The sequence below is a fragment of the Cygnus atratus genome, chromosome 1, assembly GCF_013377495.2.
Source record: "Cygnus atratus isolate AKBS03 ecotype Queensland, Australia chromosome 1, CAtr_DNAZoo_HiC_assembly, whole genome shotgun sequence".
In the NCBI taxonomy this organism is placed as follows: domain Eukaryota; kingdom Metazoa; phylum Chordata; class Aves; order Anseriformes; family Anatidae; genus Cygnus; species Cygnus atratus.
Window position 1 is genome coordinate 1,064,418 of NC_066362.1, and position 12,010 is coordinate 1,076,427.

General features: G+C 67.8%; 2 protein-coding genes across 2 annotated transcripts in view; one reads left to right on the top strand and one right to left on the bottom strand.

The window, feature by feature from the left end:
• The window catches only part of SND1 (staphylococcal nuclease and tudor domain containing 1), a 116,923-nt gene extending 104,932 nt beyond the window's left edge, over nucleotides 1-11,991 (top strand). Inside the window, exons 17-24 of the mRNA XM_035569324.1 lie at nucleotides 7,879-8,067; nucleotides 8,183-8,324; nucleotides 8,943-9,066; nucleotides 9,160-9,229; nucleotides 9,368-9,481; nucleotides 9,588-9,791; nucleotides 10,788-10,832; nucleotides 11,641-11,991. Coding sequence (XP_035425217.1) covers nucleotides 7,879-8,067; nucleotides 8,183-8,324; nucleotides 8,943-9,066; nucleotides 9,160-9,229; nucleotides 9,368-9,481; nucleotides 9,588-9,791; nucleotides 10,788-10,832; nucleotides 11,641-11,706 — 954 coding nt within the window. The 3' untranslated portion in view covers nucleotides 11,707-11,991. The remainder of the gene's footprint in view (nucleotides 1-7,878; nucleotides 8,068-8,182; nucleotides 8,325-8,942; nucleotides 9,067-9,159; nucleotides 9,230-9,367; nucleotides 9,482-9,587; nucleotides 9,792-10,787; nucleotides 10,833-11,640) is intronic.
• LRRC4 (leucine rich repeat containing 4) lies at nucleotides 488-2,457 on the bottom strand. The gene is given in 2 exon segments (XM_035569325.2): nucleotides 488-729; nucleotides 731-2,457. Coding segments are annotated over 2 exon segments (1,935 nt in total). The 3' UTR covers nucleotides 488-521.
• Nucleotides 11,992-12,010: the final 19 nt, after the last annotated feature.

Sequence of the window (12,010 nt, forward strand, 5' to 3'; positions counted from 1 at the left end):
CATTGCAGATATTCCCTCCCCGCCACAATCTACACCCACCCACCCCCCCCCCAAAAAAAAAAAAAAAAAAGAAAAAAAATCCTATTTTTTTCTTATTGCATGTGGAAGGTTTTGGCACGGCTCCGCCGGCCGCTCGCCCGGCCCCGGTGGCCACGGTGCCGCGGGGTCCGGCCGCATCCTGCCCGCGGCGTCGCCCGCCCTCCTCCTCGCGCCTGGTCAGGCGCGGATGTCCTCTCGCCTCTCTTAAATAGAACTTACGAGTTAGAAAATAGTTTCTTTGTGTGTTTTCATTTTCGTTTTCGTTTTTTTTTTTTTTAAATTTTAATATAATCTGCTCCTCTTATCAGCCCATAGATTTAATATATAAGCATGTACAAGAAAAAAAGTCTCTCCCCCGCTCTGTACAAAAGTTACTGTCTCTTTTTTTTTTTTTTTTTTTTGTTCTGTTTTTGTGCATTCTATTGCATTTGTAATTTCTGGGAAAAAAAATGAAAAAAAAAAAAGAAGAAAAAAAATAGAAGTCATATCTGAGTTTCCTGCACTTTCTCCTTGGTGTGGGTCTGAATGATATAGGGTTCAGAGAGGGTGGTTACGGGGGGGTGCAGCGAGTTCCCCAGGCTGTTCTCTGTCCAGTGGGCCCCGTGCGCGGCTTTGTAGGTGTTGTAGTTAATGTGGTCATGAACGGCGGGCAGCACGACCGCCCCCTCACCTGAGACGCCGGCGGGCGCCTGCCGCCGCCGCCGGGATGTCCTCGTCCACCTGGATGATCTCCACCGTCCGGGCGGCCGTCACGGTGCTGCGCTGCTGGTGCCGCTTGCGGAGCTTGTAGAAGACGATGAGCATGGCCGCGGCCAGGAGCGTCACCGCCACGAAGCAGCCGATGATGATCTTGGTGGTCTTCATCACCTCGTCCAGGCTGGTCTGCATCTTGTCGCCGGCGTCGGCGGTGGGCACGGCCACCTGCTTGGGCGTCCGCGTGGTCTGCACCAGGACGGTGGTGGTGGTGGTGTAGGCCGGCTGGTAGCCCGTGGAGGTGGTGGGCACGGGCTTGGTGAACTTGGGGGAGACGTCCTCGGGGGAGATCTCCGTGGTCTCCACCGTGACGGTGGTGAAGAAGCTGTAGTTGGAGGTGTTGAGCTCGGCCGTGCTCACATTGAGGTAGGCCGAGGCGTTGGAGTTCCCCGCCACGTTGGTCACCATGCACGTGTAGAGGCCGGTGTCCGTCAGCAGCACGTGGGAGAAGTTGAGGGTGCCGTCGTTGAGGACGGAGATGCGCGGGTGGCTGGACGCGTGGCTCAGCACCGTCCCGTTCGGCAGCAACCACCGAACGGAGGACATGGAAGGAGTCCGGCACTTGAGCTCGGCCACCCGCCCCTCGGAGATGTTGAGGTCCATCGGGGCGTCCATGATGAAGGGCGCCGAGCACTGGAAGGAGGTCTGGTCCACCTCCACCAGGAACCTGCCCCGCATGTGCAGGGGCGCGTGGCAGCGCCCGCAGCAGGTGGAGTTGGTGGGGATGTACTCGCGCAGCCACCAGGACAGCCAGAGGATGTCGCAGTCGCAGTCCCAGGGGTTGTGGTGCAGGTGCAGCTCCACCAGGTAGCGCAGCGGGGCGAAGAGGTCGTGGGGCAGGGAGGAGAGGTTGTTGTGCGCCAGGTTGAGCTCCACCAGCGCCGTGAGGTCATCGAAGGCATTGCGCTCGATCAGGCTGATCTGCGAGTTCATAATCCAGAGCTTTTTGAGCGACTTGAGCCCGTGGAAGGAGCCCGGCTTGATCTCGGGGAAGTTGTTCCCCGACATCTCCAGCTCCTCCAGCCCCACCAGGGGCGTGAGGTTGGGCATGTCCTTGATGTTGCACATCCCCAGGTTGAGGTACTTGAGGTTGTACAGGCCCTCGAAAGCCCCCTCGGAGATGTACTCCAGCTTCTTCAGCTCGCCCAGGTCCAGGCGCATGAGGGAGGGCACCCGGTTGAAGGCGTACGAGGGGATGCTCTCGATGGGGTTGTTCCTCAGCCACAGCTCCCGCAGCTTGGAGAGGTACTCGAAGGCCCCGCTGGGGATGACGGTCAGCCAGTTGTCGAAGAGCTCCAGGGTGTTGAGGCTGGCCAGCCCGTTGAAGGCGCCCACCTCGATCTGCCGGATGGCGTTCCTGCCCAGCTGCAGGACCTCCAGGTGGTGCAGGTGGCGGAAGGTGTCCGCCTGGATCAGCTGGATGTTGTTCTCCATCAGGTTGAGGTACCGGGTGTTGGAGGGGATGCCCGGGGGCACCTGGGCCAGCCCGCGGCGCGTGCAGACCACCTTGCCCAGCTGGTTACTGCAGGAGCAGGCGGCGGGGCAGCTCGGGGCGGCGGGCGAGGCGGCGGCGGCGGCGCAGAGCGTCCAGGCGTGGACGGTCAGGCAGGCGAACAGGGACGCGCTCCAGGTGTGGTGCCCAGGTACCTGCCGCAAGAGCTTCATGGTGTGGCACGTTCATCATTCACCATCGTCCGGGATGGCGGCGCGGAAAGGAGAACTGGCTCGGGGCCCCCCCCCTCCGCGCCCGGCGCCGAGAAGGATAGCTCCCGGCTCGGACGCGGCGCTTGACGGCTCGCCGGAGGGGCCGGGGGCCGTGGGGGGGGCAGGGAGGGGGGGGATTCGAGTCGAGGAAGGATGGAATAGGAAGAATGCAGGGGGAAGAGGGGAAAGGGGTGGGGGCAGAAAAAAAGAAAAGGGAAAAAAGAAAAAAGGTGCCGGGGTGGGGGGGGAGGAAGGAGCAGCCCCCCCTCAGCCGAGCCCCGCTCCCCAGCCGTACCTACCTGGGGGCAGGGGCTGCTCCGGGCCGCTCGGTGCCGAGCAAGGCGGGGGGGGGGGGGGCGGCGGGGAGGCGGGGAGGGGGGGGGCCGGCACCAGGAAAAAAAAAAAAAAAAAAAAGGAAAAGGGGGGGGGGAACCCACAAAATGGCTCCTGGCGGCTGCGGCGCGGGGCGCGGGGAGGCGGGGGCCCGGCTTAGGCGGGGGCCCGGCAGCCCCCCACCACCACCGCCACCGCCGCCAGCCCCGCCGCCCGCGCCGCGCTCCGCCGCCCGCCGCCTGCCCGCCGCCGCATGGCGGCCCCCCCCCCCAGGAGCCCCCCCCCCCCCCCGGCCGGGCAGAGAGAGGGGGAAAAAAAAAAATTTAAAAAAAAAAAAAAAGGTAAGGGGCTGGGGGGGGGGAGGGACGTAGAGAGGAAATTTAAAAATAGAAAATTGGAAAATGGGGGAAAAAAGGGGAATGGAAACGGGGAATGGAGGAAAGGAGAGAAAGGGAGAGGGGGAAATGGGAGAGGGGGAAATGGGAGAGGGGGAAATGGGAGAGGGGGAAATGGGAGAGGGGGAAATGGGGAAGGGAAAAAATGGGAGATGGAAAAGATGGAAAAATGGGGAACGGAAAAAATGGAAAATGGAAAAAATGGGAAATAATGGAAAAAATGGAAAACGGAAGAAAGGAAGTGGAAGAAATGGAAAATGGAAAAAAAAAGGAAATGGAAACTGGAGAAATGAAGACGGAAAATGGAGAAACGGGAAACGAAGACGGGGAAACGAAGAAAAAAACGAAGGGGGGGGGGGGGGAAAAAAAAAAAAAAAAGGCGGACGCGGAGGGGTAAGCGGCGAGCTGGAAGATGGAGAAGGAGCCGGCGGCGGAGCGGAGGTGACCGGGCGGCGGGGCGGCAGCACCGGGCGGTCGCGGCCGGAGGGCGGCAGGCGGCGGCCGGGAGCGGAGCCGAGCCCCGCAGCGCGCAGCCGCGCGCACAGCAGCGCAGGGCCGCGCAGGGCCGCGCAGGGGCGCAGCGCGCAGGGGCGCAGCGCGGCGCAAAGCGGCGCAGCCGGGGCCGGGCGCTCCCCGCGGGGCTCGGTCGGGGGCGGTGGAGGTTGGTGGTGGGGGGGGGGGGACACGGGACCCGGCCGGGTTTCAGCCCGTGGGCCGGGCGCGCAGTGCGGCGCGGCGCGGGGGGGGCGGCGCGGAGCGGTGCCGGCCGTGGGGGGCCCCCGGTGCGGGGCGCTGGGGCGGGCGGAGCGGGGCGCGGCGGGCGGCCCCGCGCATCCTTTTGTCCTTCAGCGGCAGCGCGCCCCGATCGCTGACGCACGGCGGCCGGGCACGGGCGTGATGCTGAGCTCCGACGTGGACAGCACCCCCCCCCCCCCCCGACAGCCGCACACCCCCCCTCCCCGGTCCCCAAATCCGGATCTTCCCCCCCAGCCCCGCAGCTGGGCTCGGTGCGGTGCTCGCCTTCCTTCCCCTTCTCCTCCTCCTCCTCCTTCTCCTGCCCTCCCCCTGTGACCCCCCCCCCCCCCCGGCCTGGATCGCAGCCCCCCCCCCCGGGGCAGGGGGCACAGCGGAGCAGCCCCCGGGGAGGTGACTGCGATGGGGATGGGGACTGGGGGGGGCTCAGCCCCTCCCCTCCTTGCACCCCCCTCCCTTCATCCCTCCCCCTTCACCCCCCCACCTGCACCCCCCCCCACCTGCACCCCCTCCACCTTCCCCCCCACCCTGACCCCCCCGAGTCCCGAGGACAGACGGATGGATGGATGGACAAACGGACAAAGGCAGCACGGAGCAGCCAGGCATCTGTAAGGTGATGGGGGCTGGGGGGGGACGTGGCTCAGCATGGCCCCCACCCCTGTGGCCCCCCCCCCGTACCCAGGCTGGGGGCTGAGACCTGGCACACACTGCATTGGGGGGGCACGGGGCAGTGGTTGCGTGGTGCCTCCTCGGCACCAACAGACAATTTTCGGGTCCCACCCCCCCCGGCATTTAGCGCCAGGCATGTGGTTGGGATCGCGGGGTGCAAATGGCAGCACCCCTGGGGGCCCCCCCCGTGGGTGCCAGCACTCGGGTGGGTGACCCAGGTGCACCTTACCCATCTGAGCAAGGGGCGCGTCGCCACACAGTGCTGCTGCACGGAGACGGATCTGGGGGAGCTGCTCCTGGGGGGGCCAGGGTCAGGGGGCCGTGTCATTCCCCCACCGAGCCCCAGTTTTAGCTCTGTAGAGTTTTGGGCTGTCGGTGCTGGGGCGTCCCGAGCGCTGGAGTGGTTTAATTGGGCAGAGGGAAAGAGACCGAGGGGGGAGTGGGGCAGGGAGCCCATGGCTGCCCCCGCGGCGCTGCTCCCATGTGGGATGAGCTTGGGGCTCTGGCTCTGCTCCTGGGGGGGGGGGGGGGCGGCCCCCCTGGATGTGCTTCAGAGGTGCAGGGCTGGGCACGCCGTGGATTTGGGGTTGGCTTTTTGGGGTGTGATCATCTCTCGGGCACCGGTGGCACCTGGTGCTGCAGTGTCCCCCGGGGGCACGGTACCTGGTGGCTTCATTTTCCTGGGGGGGTCCCATGAGCCCCCAGCCCCTGCTCACGTCCCTCAGCAACCCCTCGGTAACGAAGCAAAGGCCTCACCGGGGCAATTAAACTGCCCTCGCCAGGGAGCAGGGGCAGCATCCTCGTGCAGCCGGCCTCGCGCTGCCCGCCGTGCACGTGCACGGGGGGGCGAGGCAGGAGGGGTGGGTGCTGCGAGGTTGCACGGGGCGAGGTTATAAAACCACCCATGAGCTCCGGGACGGGAGAGCGGCTCCGCGTCCCGGGGGTGCCAAACGCGGTCGGCGTAAGCGGAGGGCCGTGGTGGGGTAATTAAATCAGCGCAGCGCCGCACCTGTGAAACCGTGGGGGCCCACCCGGCTCCTGCTTTGCACCCTGTGCACTCCGGGGAGAGGCAGCGGTGCTGTGCCCCGGTGCTTTCTGGCTGCGCCATCCATCCCCAGCTGCTGGGGGGGCCAGCCCCAGCCCTCCCCAGCACCATCCCCAGGGCCGTACTCGGAGCCACGAGGCCGGTGCTGGGTGCCGGGCAGGCTCGCTGGATCAGGCAAGCGCCACGCTCGGCCCCGGCGAGGGGTCGATTGCAGGAGGAGGCAGAGGCCGAAGCTCGGGGCCGAGAGGCCGGTGGTGGAGCAGAGGCCGGGGCCGCTCCGGGTGCCCAGGGCCGGAGGGAACGGCCGGGGAGCTCTCGTCCCTGCTCCGGGTGCAGGCGCTGGGCTCAGCCTGGTCGGAGCTGCCGGGCACCGCGGCTGTGGGGGCTTTGCTGGCGCATGCACGCGAGCTCCAGCCGAGCACCGTGCGAGGTTTGGGTGCGTGGCGGTGCTCGGAACCATTTCAGGTTCTTCAGAAATCACTGCAGAGTGCCGCCGAGTCTGACCTGTGACCTCCCCTTCTTCGAGGCCACTGAATTTAGGGGCCCTGCTCGACACACGGGGAGCGCAGCGCCCATAGTGCTTGCAGCACCTGCAGCACCCATAGCACCTGCAGTGCCTGCAGCACCCACAGTGCTTGCAGCACCCATAGTGCCTGCAGCGCCCATAGTGCCTGCAGCACCTGCAGCACCCACCGCCTGCTCCCTGCTCCCCGCAGGGCAGGGGCTGGGGGCGTCCCATGGAAAGCCCCAGGAGACCCCACGCCCCCAGCTGCCCGCATCCAGCCCCGCACCTCCCCACGGCGGGGCAGGAGGCCTGTTCGTGCCGCTCGGCTGGCCGGGCGCGCTGGTTTGCAGCCCTGCTCGTGTGCTGGGGCTTCAGCTCCATTACGGGATTAGCGGCGATTAGCGCCGCTGCCAGCCTCCCGCGCCGTCGTGCCTGTGAATACTTCGCGGGTGCTGGCAGGAGCCCGCAGCCTGCAAGCCCAGTGCAGGAGCACGGGAGGGCCGCGCCGCCGCTGCGGTGTGCAGCCAGCTCCGTGTGGCCCGGTCGGTGAATTTGGGCATGGAACCCGGCCCAGGACATCAGCGGGCAGGGAAGGGACACGGGGCACAGCGGGGGACGGCTCGTGCCTGCGCACAGCCGTGCTCAGGGCCATGCAGCAGCGTGCTGCCGGCGTTGCACAGGGTGTGAGGGTGTGTGGGGCGCACGGGGTGTGCGTGGCGCAGGGTTTACAAGGTGTGCAGGGTGCACAGGGCCTGCGTGGTGCAGGGATTACAAGGTGTGCAAGGTTTACGAGGTGTGCAGGATGCACAGGGTGTGCAGGGTGCATGGGCATGGGGGGTGTGCGGGGTACATGGGGTGTGCAGGGTTTACGAGGTGTGCACGGGTGCACAGGATGGCATGCACGCTCACTGCCACATGGCACTACTGGGAGAGTGCTGGGCAGTGCTGGGGGAACACTGGGTAGCGCTATCACAACACCGGGAGCACTGGGAGGGCACTGGGCAGGACGGGGAGAGCACTGGGAGAGCACTGCAAGAGCACTGGGCAGCATTGCAGTGGCGCTGGGGGCACTGGGAGGGCACTGGGCAGCCTGGCTTTGGTGCCAGGCCTCGGGCAGCAGAAACCATCCCCGGGGAAGCGCGTCCTGGGGCGGGGGGCTGCGGGGCTGGGGGCCAGCCGTGGCTGGTGTGCACGCTCTGGTGGGCTCGTGCTGGTTAGCACGCTGCCTTGTGCACCTTGCTTTGCCCTCACTGCTTTGCACACCCACCTCGCTCACTCGCACACCCAGCTCACTCACTTGCACACCCAGCTGACTCTCAGGCTTGCACGCCCATTCCCCTGCCGTCCCTGGGCATCCGAACTCACGCAGCCGCGGCATTCCTCGGGCTCACCAGGCACCTCAGGACTATGAGCAGCAGCCGCTGCCCTCCTGCTGGGCTGCTGGCACGCCTGCGGCCATGTCCCCCACGCTCCCAAGGTCCCAGGGACCCCACGCATCCCGGGGGTGTCCCCCTCCCCACTCCCACCTCGCCTTACCCCTGAGCACAGCTCGGAGCAGCCGCTCAGCCTGAGCACGCATCTCCAAGGGCTGTGGTGTGGGCGCAGGCGGCGGTGCCGTGCCGGACCCTGCTCGCCAGCCGGGCCATGCTGACACCCCCTTTCCGCCCCCCCGCTGCCCGCAGGTGGAGGTGGAGGTGGAGAGCATGGACAAGGCGGGGAACTTCATCGGCTGGCTGCACATCGAGGGCGTCAACCTGTCGGTGGCCCTGGTGGAGCACGCGCTCTCCAAGGTGCACTTCACCGCCGAGCGCAGCCCCTACTCCAAGGCGCTGCTGGCCGCCGAGGAGGCCGCCAAGCAGAGGAAGGAGAAGGTGAGCGGCCCCTTGTGCCACCACGCCGGCCCCGACGCCCCCAGGGACCCACGTCGGCGGCCCCACGCGTGGCCGTGGGCTGGATGCCCGCCCCAGCCCCGTCCCCTGCCCCCAGGTGTGGTCCCACTATGAGGAGACGCCGGTGGAGGAGGTGGTGCCGGTGCTGGAGGAGAAGGAGCGCACGGCCAACTACAAGCCCGTCTTCGTCACGGAGATCACGGACGACCTGCACTTCTACGTGCAGGACGTGGAGACAGGTGAGGGGCGGCAGCAGCACTGTGGGGACGGGGGTCGCTGCTCCCTGCCCCCTCCCCGTGCAGCGGGGTTTCACTGCTCACCCCCACCCACGACCGAAGGCGGCTGCTTTCATGAAAAAAAAGGCTGTTTAAATTAAAAAAGCGAGCTGCGGCACCGGGCACTCGCTGCCCAGTGTCCCCAAGTCCCAAGCGGGGTCCCCACGCTGAGGCCAGCACCTGCAGCAGGACGGGTGGTTGGGGATGGGGGCTGGGACAGGGCGCGGTGCTGCACCCCCCGCCTGGCACAGCGTGGGGCACCCTCGTCCCCATGTCCCCGGGGTGCACGGGGGGGGGGGGGGGGTGGCACCGGTGCTGGCACCCCATAGCACAGCTCTGCACATCTTGTGGCTGGCAGCAGGGTCTCAGCATGGCGGTGCTGGCCACCACGGTGTCCCCAGCCCCTGTCCCCACGGTGGGTGGCTTTATGTCGTTGGGCTGAGGACGCTGGGTTTTGGTGAGCAGCCCCAAACCCGCGCCCCCAGCGCTGGGTGGGACTCGAGCAGCCTCTGGGTGCCCCCGTCCTGCACTGGGGGGGGGGTGCCACGTGTGTCACCCGGGCACCCGACCCGCCCCCCGCAGGTGCCCAGCTGGAGAAGCTGATGGAGAACATGCGCGCCGAGGTGGCCAGCCACCCGCCCGTGGAGGGCGCCTACGTCCCGCGCCGTGGCGACTTCTGCATCGCCAAATTCGTCGACGGAGAATGGTGAGGGTCCCGCTCCCCCGGCACCCCCTTCACAGGGGTGACCCCCCCGTCCTCCCCCCAACACTCCTTTAACCCCCCCCCTTCCCTTTGCAGGTACCGTGCCCGGGTGGAGAGAGTGGAGTCGCCCGCCAAGGTGCACATCTTCTACATCGACTACGGCAATGTGAGTGCACGGGGCGGGGGTGCTGGATGCGACCCCCCCCACCTCCAGGCGTGTCCCCCTTCGCTGGGGGTGCAGCCCTGGGGATAGGGGCTTCGGGGAGCCCGTGGGTGCCCCCCAACCCCATTTTTTCCCCCGCAGAAGGAGACCCTGCCCTCCTCGCGCCTGGGCGCGCTGCCCCCCGCCTTCAGCACCCGCGTGCTGCCCGCGCAGGCCACCGAGTACAAGTTCGCCTTCATCCAGGTGCCCCAGGACGTAAGCAGGGGGGATTTGGGGTGTGGGGGGGAAATCGGGACAGGGGGCAGCGGGGGGCACAGAGCCCCTCGGTGGGGAGCGGGTGCCCACGCTGCCCCCGCCGCAGGACGACGCGCGGGCGGACGCGGTGGACAGCGTGGTGCGGGACATCCAGAACACGCAGTGCCTGCTCAACGTGGAGCACCTGGGGCCCGGCTGTCCCCACGTCACCCTCCAGTTCGCCGACTCCAAGAGCGACGTGGGGCTGGGGCTGGTCAAGGAGGGGCTGGTCATGGTGGAGGTGCGCAAGGAGAAGCAGTTCCAGAAAGTGGTAGGTGGCACCGGGAGGGGGGACCGGGAGGGGGACCAGGGAGGTGGCACCGTGCAGGGGACTGGGGAGGTGGCACCAAGAGGGGGACCGGGAGGGGGACTGGGGAGGTGGCACTGGGAGGGGGACTGGGGAGGTGGCACTGGGCAGGGGACTGGGGAGGTGGCACCAAGAGGGGGACCGGGAGGGGGACTGGGGAAGTGGCACTGGGTAGGGGACCGGGGAGGTGGCACTGAGAGGGGGACTGGGGAGGTGGCACCAGGAGTGGGACCAGGGAGGTGGCACTGGGTAGGGGACCGGGGAGGTGGCACCGAGAGGGGGACTGGGGAGGTGGCACCAGGAGGGGTAACCGGGGAGGTGGCACTGGGTAGGGGACCGGGGAGGTGGCACTGAGAGGGGGACTGGGGAGGTGGCACCGGGAGGGGGACTGGGGAGGTGGCACTGGGCAGGGGACTGGGGAGGTGGCACCGAGAGGGGGGACTGGGGAGGTGGCACCAGGAGGGGGAACGGGAGGGGGACTGGGGAGGTGGCACTGGGATGGGGACTGGGGAGGTGGCACCAGGAGGGGGACCGGAGAGGTGGCAATGGGAAGGGGACTGGGGAGGTGGCACTGGGAGGGGAACCGAGAGGGGGACCGGGGAGGTGGCACTGGGTTGGGGACTGGGAAGGTGGCACCAGGGAGGGGACCGTGGAGGTGGCACTGGGCAAGAGGTGGCACCAGGCAGTGGGAGGGGGCCGGGTGCTCGGCGATGGACGCCCACCTCCCATGACGCTGCGTCTGTCCCTGAGGTGGGACAGTGTCCCCAGGCACCAAAAAGGGGGGACCCAGCCACCTCCCCCAGGGTCCCAAGACCCTGCCCCATGGGGCGGGCACCCCCTTCTTCACCGACCCCCACCCTCAAGGTCCAGGTGGCACGGGGGGGGCAGTGTGGGGGGGTCCCTGCACTGTGCAGCCCCCCAGGGGCAGGGGGCTCACCCCTGTGGCCAGTGTCCCCGCAGATCACCGAGTACCTGAACGCGCAGGAGACGGCCAAGAGCGCCCGGGTGAGTGGGGGGCAAAGGGGTGGTCGTTGGGGGGGGAGGGCACCCATCCCCTGTGGGTCCTGGGGTGCTGGCTGCAGCCCCCATATCAGCAGGGGGGGGGGCTATTGTGCCCCCATCTCCTGGGAGAAGACTCTGGAGGTGTCCCCCCCACCTCCAAGGGGAGACACTGGATGCGCCACCCCCCCCCCCCCCCCCAAATCTCTGGGGCAAAGGCTGGTTGTGGCCCCCCCATCTCTATGGGAGGGGCCGGATGCAGCCCCCCCACTTACTGCAGAGATGCTGGATGTGTGCCCCCCCCCCATCTCTGGGGGAGTCACTGGGGGCAGCCCCTCTGCAGGGGAGATGCCTGAGGTGGTGCCCCCCCAGAGGAGAGATGCTGGATGTGCCCCCCCCATCTCCAGGGGCAGGCTCTGGATGTGCCCCCCCATCTCTGGGGGCAGTTACTGGCCACAGCCCCCCCAAAGGAGAGATGCTGGATGTGCCACCCCCCAGTCTCCAAGGGGAGATGCTGGATGTGCCCCCCCCCCCCCCCCCAATCTCCACGGGGAGGCTCTGGTTGTCCCCCCCCAAAGGGGAGATGCTGGATGTGCCCCCCCCATCTCCAGGGGCAGGCTCTGGATGTGCCCCCCCATCTCTGGGGGGGGCAGTTACCGGCCGCAGCGCCCCCATCACTGGGAAGATGCAAGTTGCATCCCACCCCCCCCGCCCCCCAAGGGCCGATGCCGGCCGTGCCCCCCACACCTCGGAGGGGCGATGCCAGCCGTGCCCCCCCCCCGGCTGCGCCCCCATCGTGCCCCCTCCCCTGCAGCTGAACCTGTGGCGCTACGGGGACTTCCGCGCCGACGACGCAGACGAGTTCGGCTACAGCCGCTGAGGGACACGGACGATGCCCCCCCCCGCCGCCGCCACCGTGCCCCCCCCCGCGTCCCCTCAGACCCCCTCCGGGCCCTCCGAGGGGGCCGCGGCTCCGTGCCCGGGGCGGGGGGGGCCCCGTCCCCCTGCCCTCCTGCGACTGACAGCTGATGTGCCCCCCGCCCCGGCCTGTGTCCGTCCCCCCCCCCCCACTTTCGTCCCCTGTCGTCCCCCCCCCCCCCCCCCCCCGCCGCGGCCCTGGCCTGTATTTAAAGCTTTGGAGGCCCAATAAACGTAGCCGAGCGTCGTGGGGGGGTCTCTGTCTT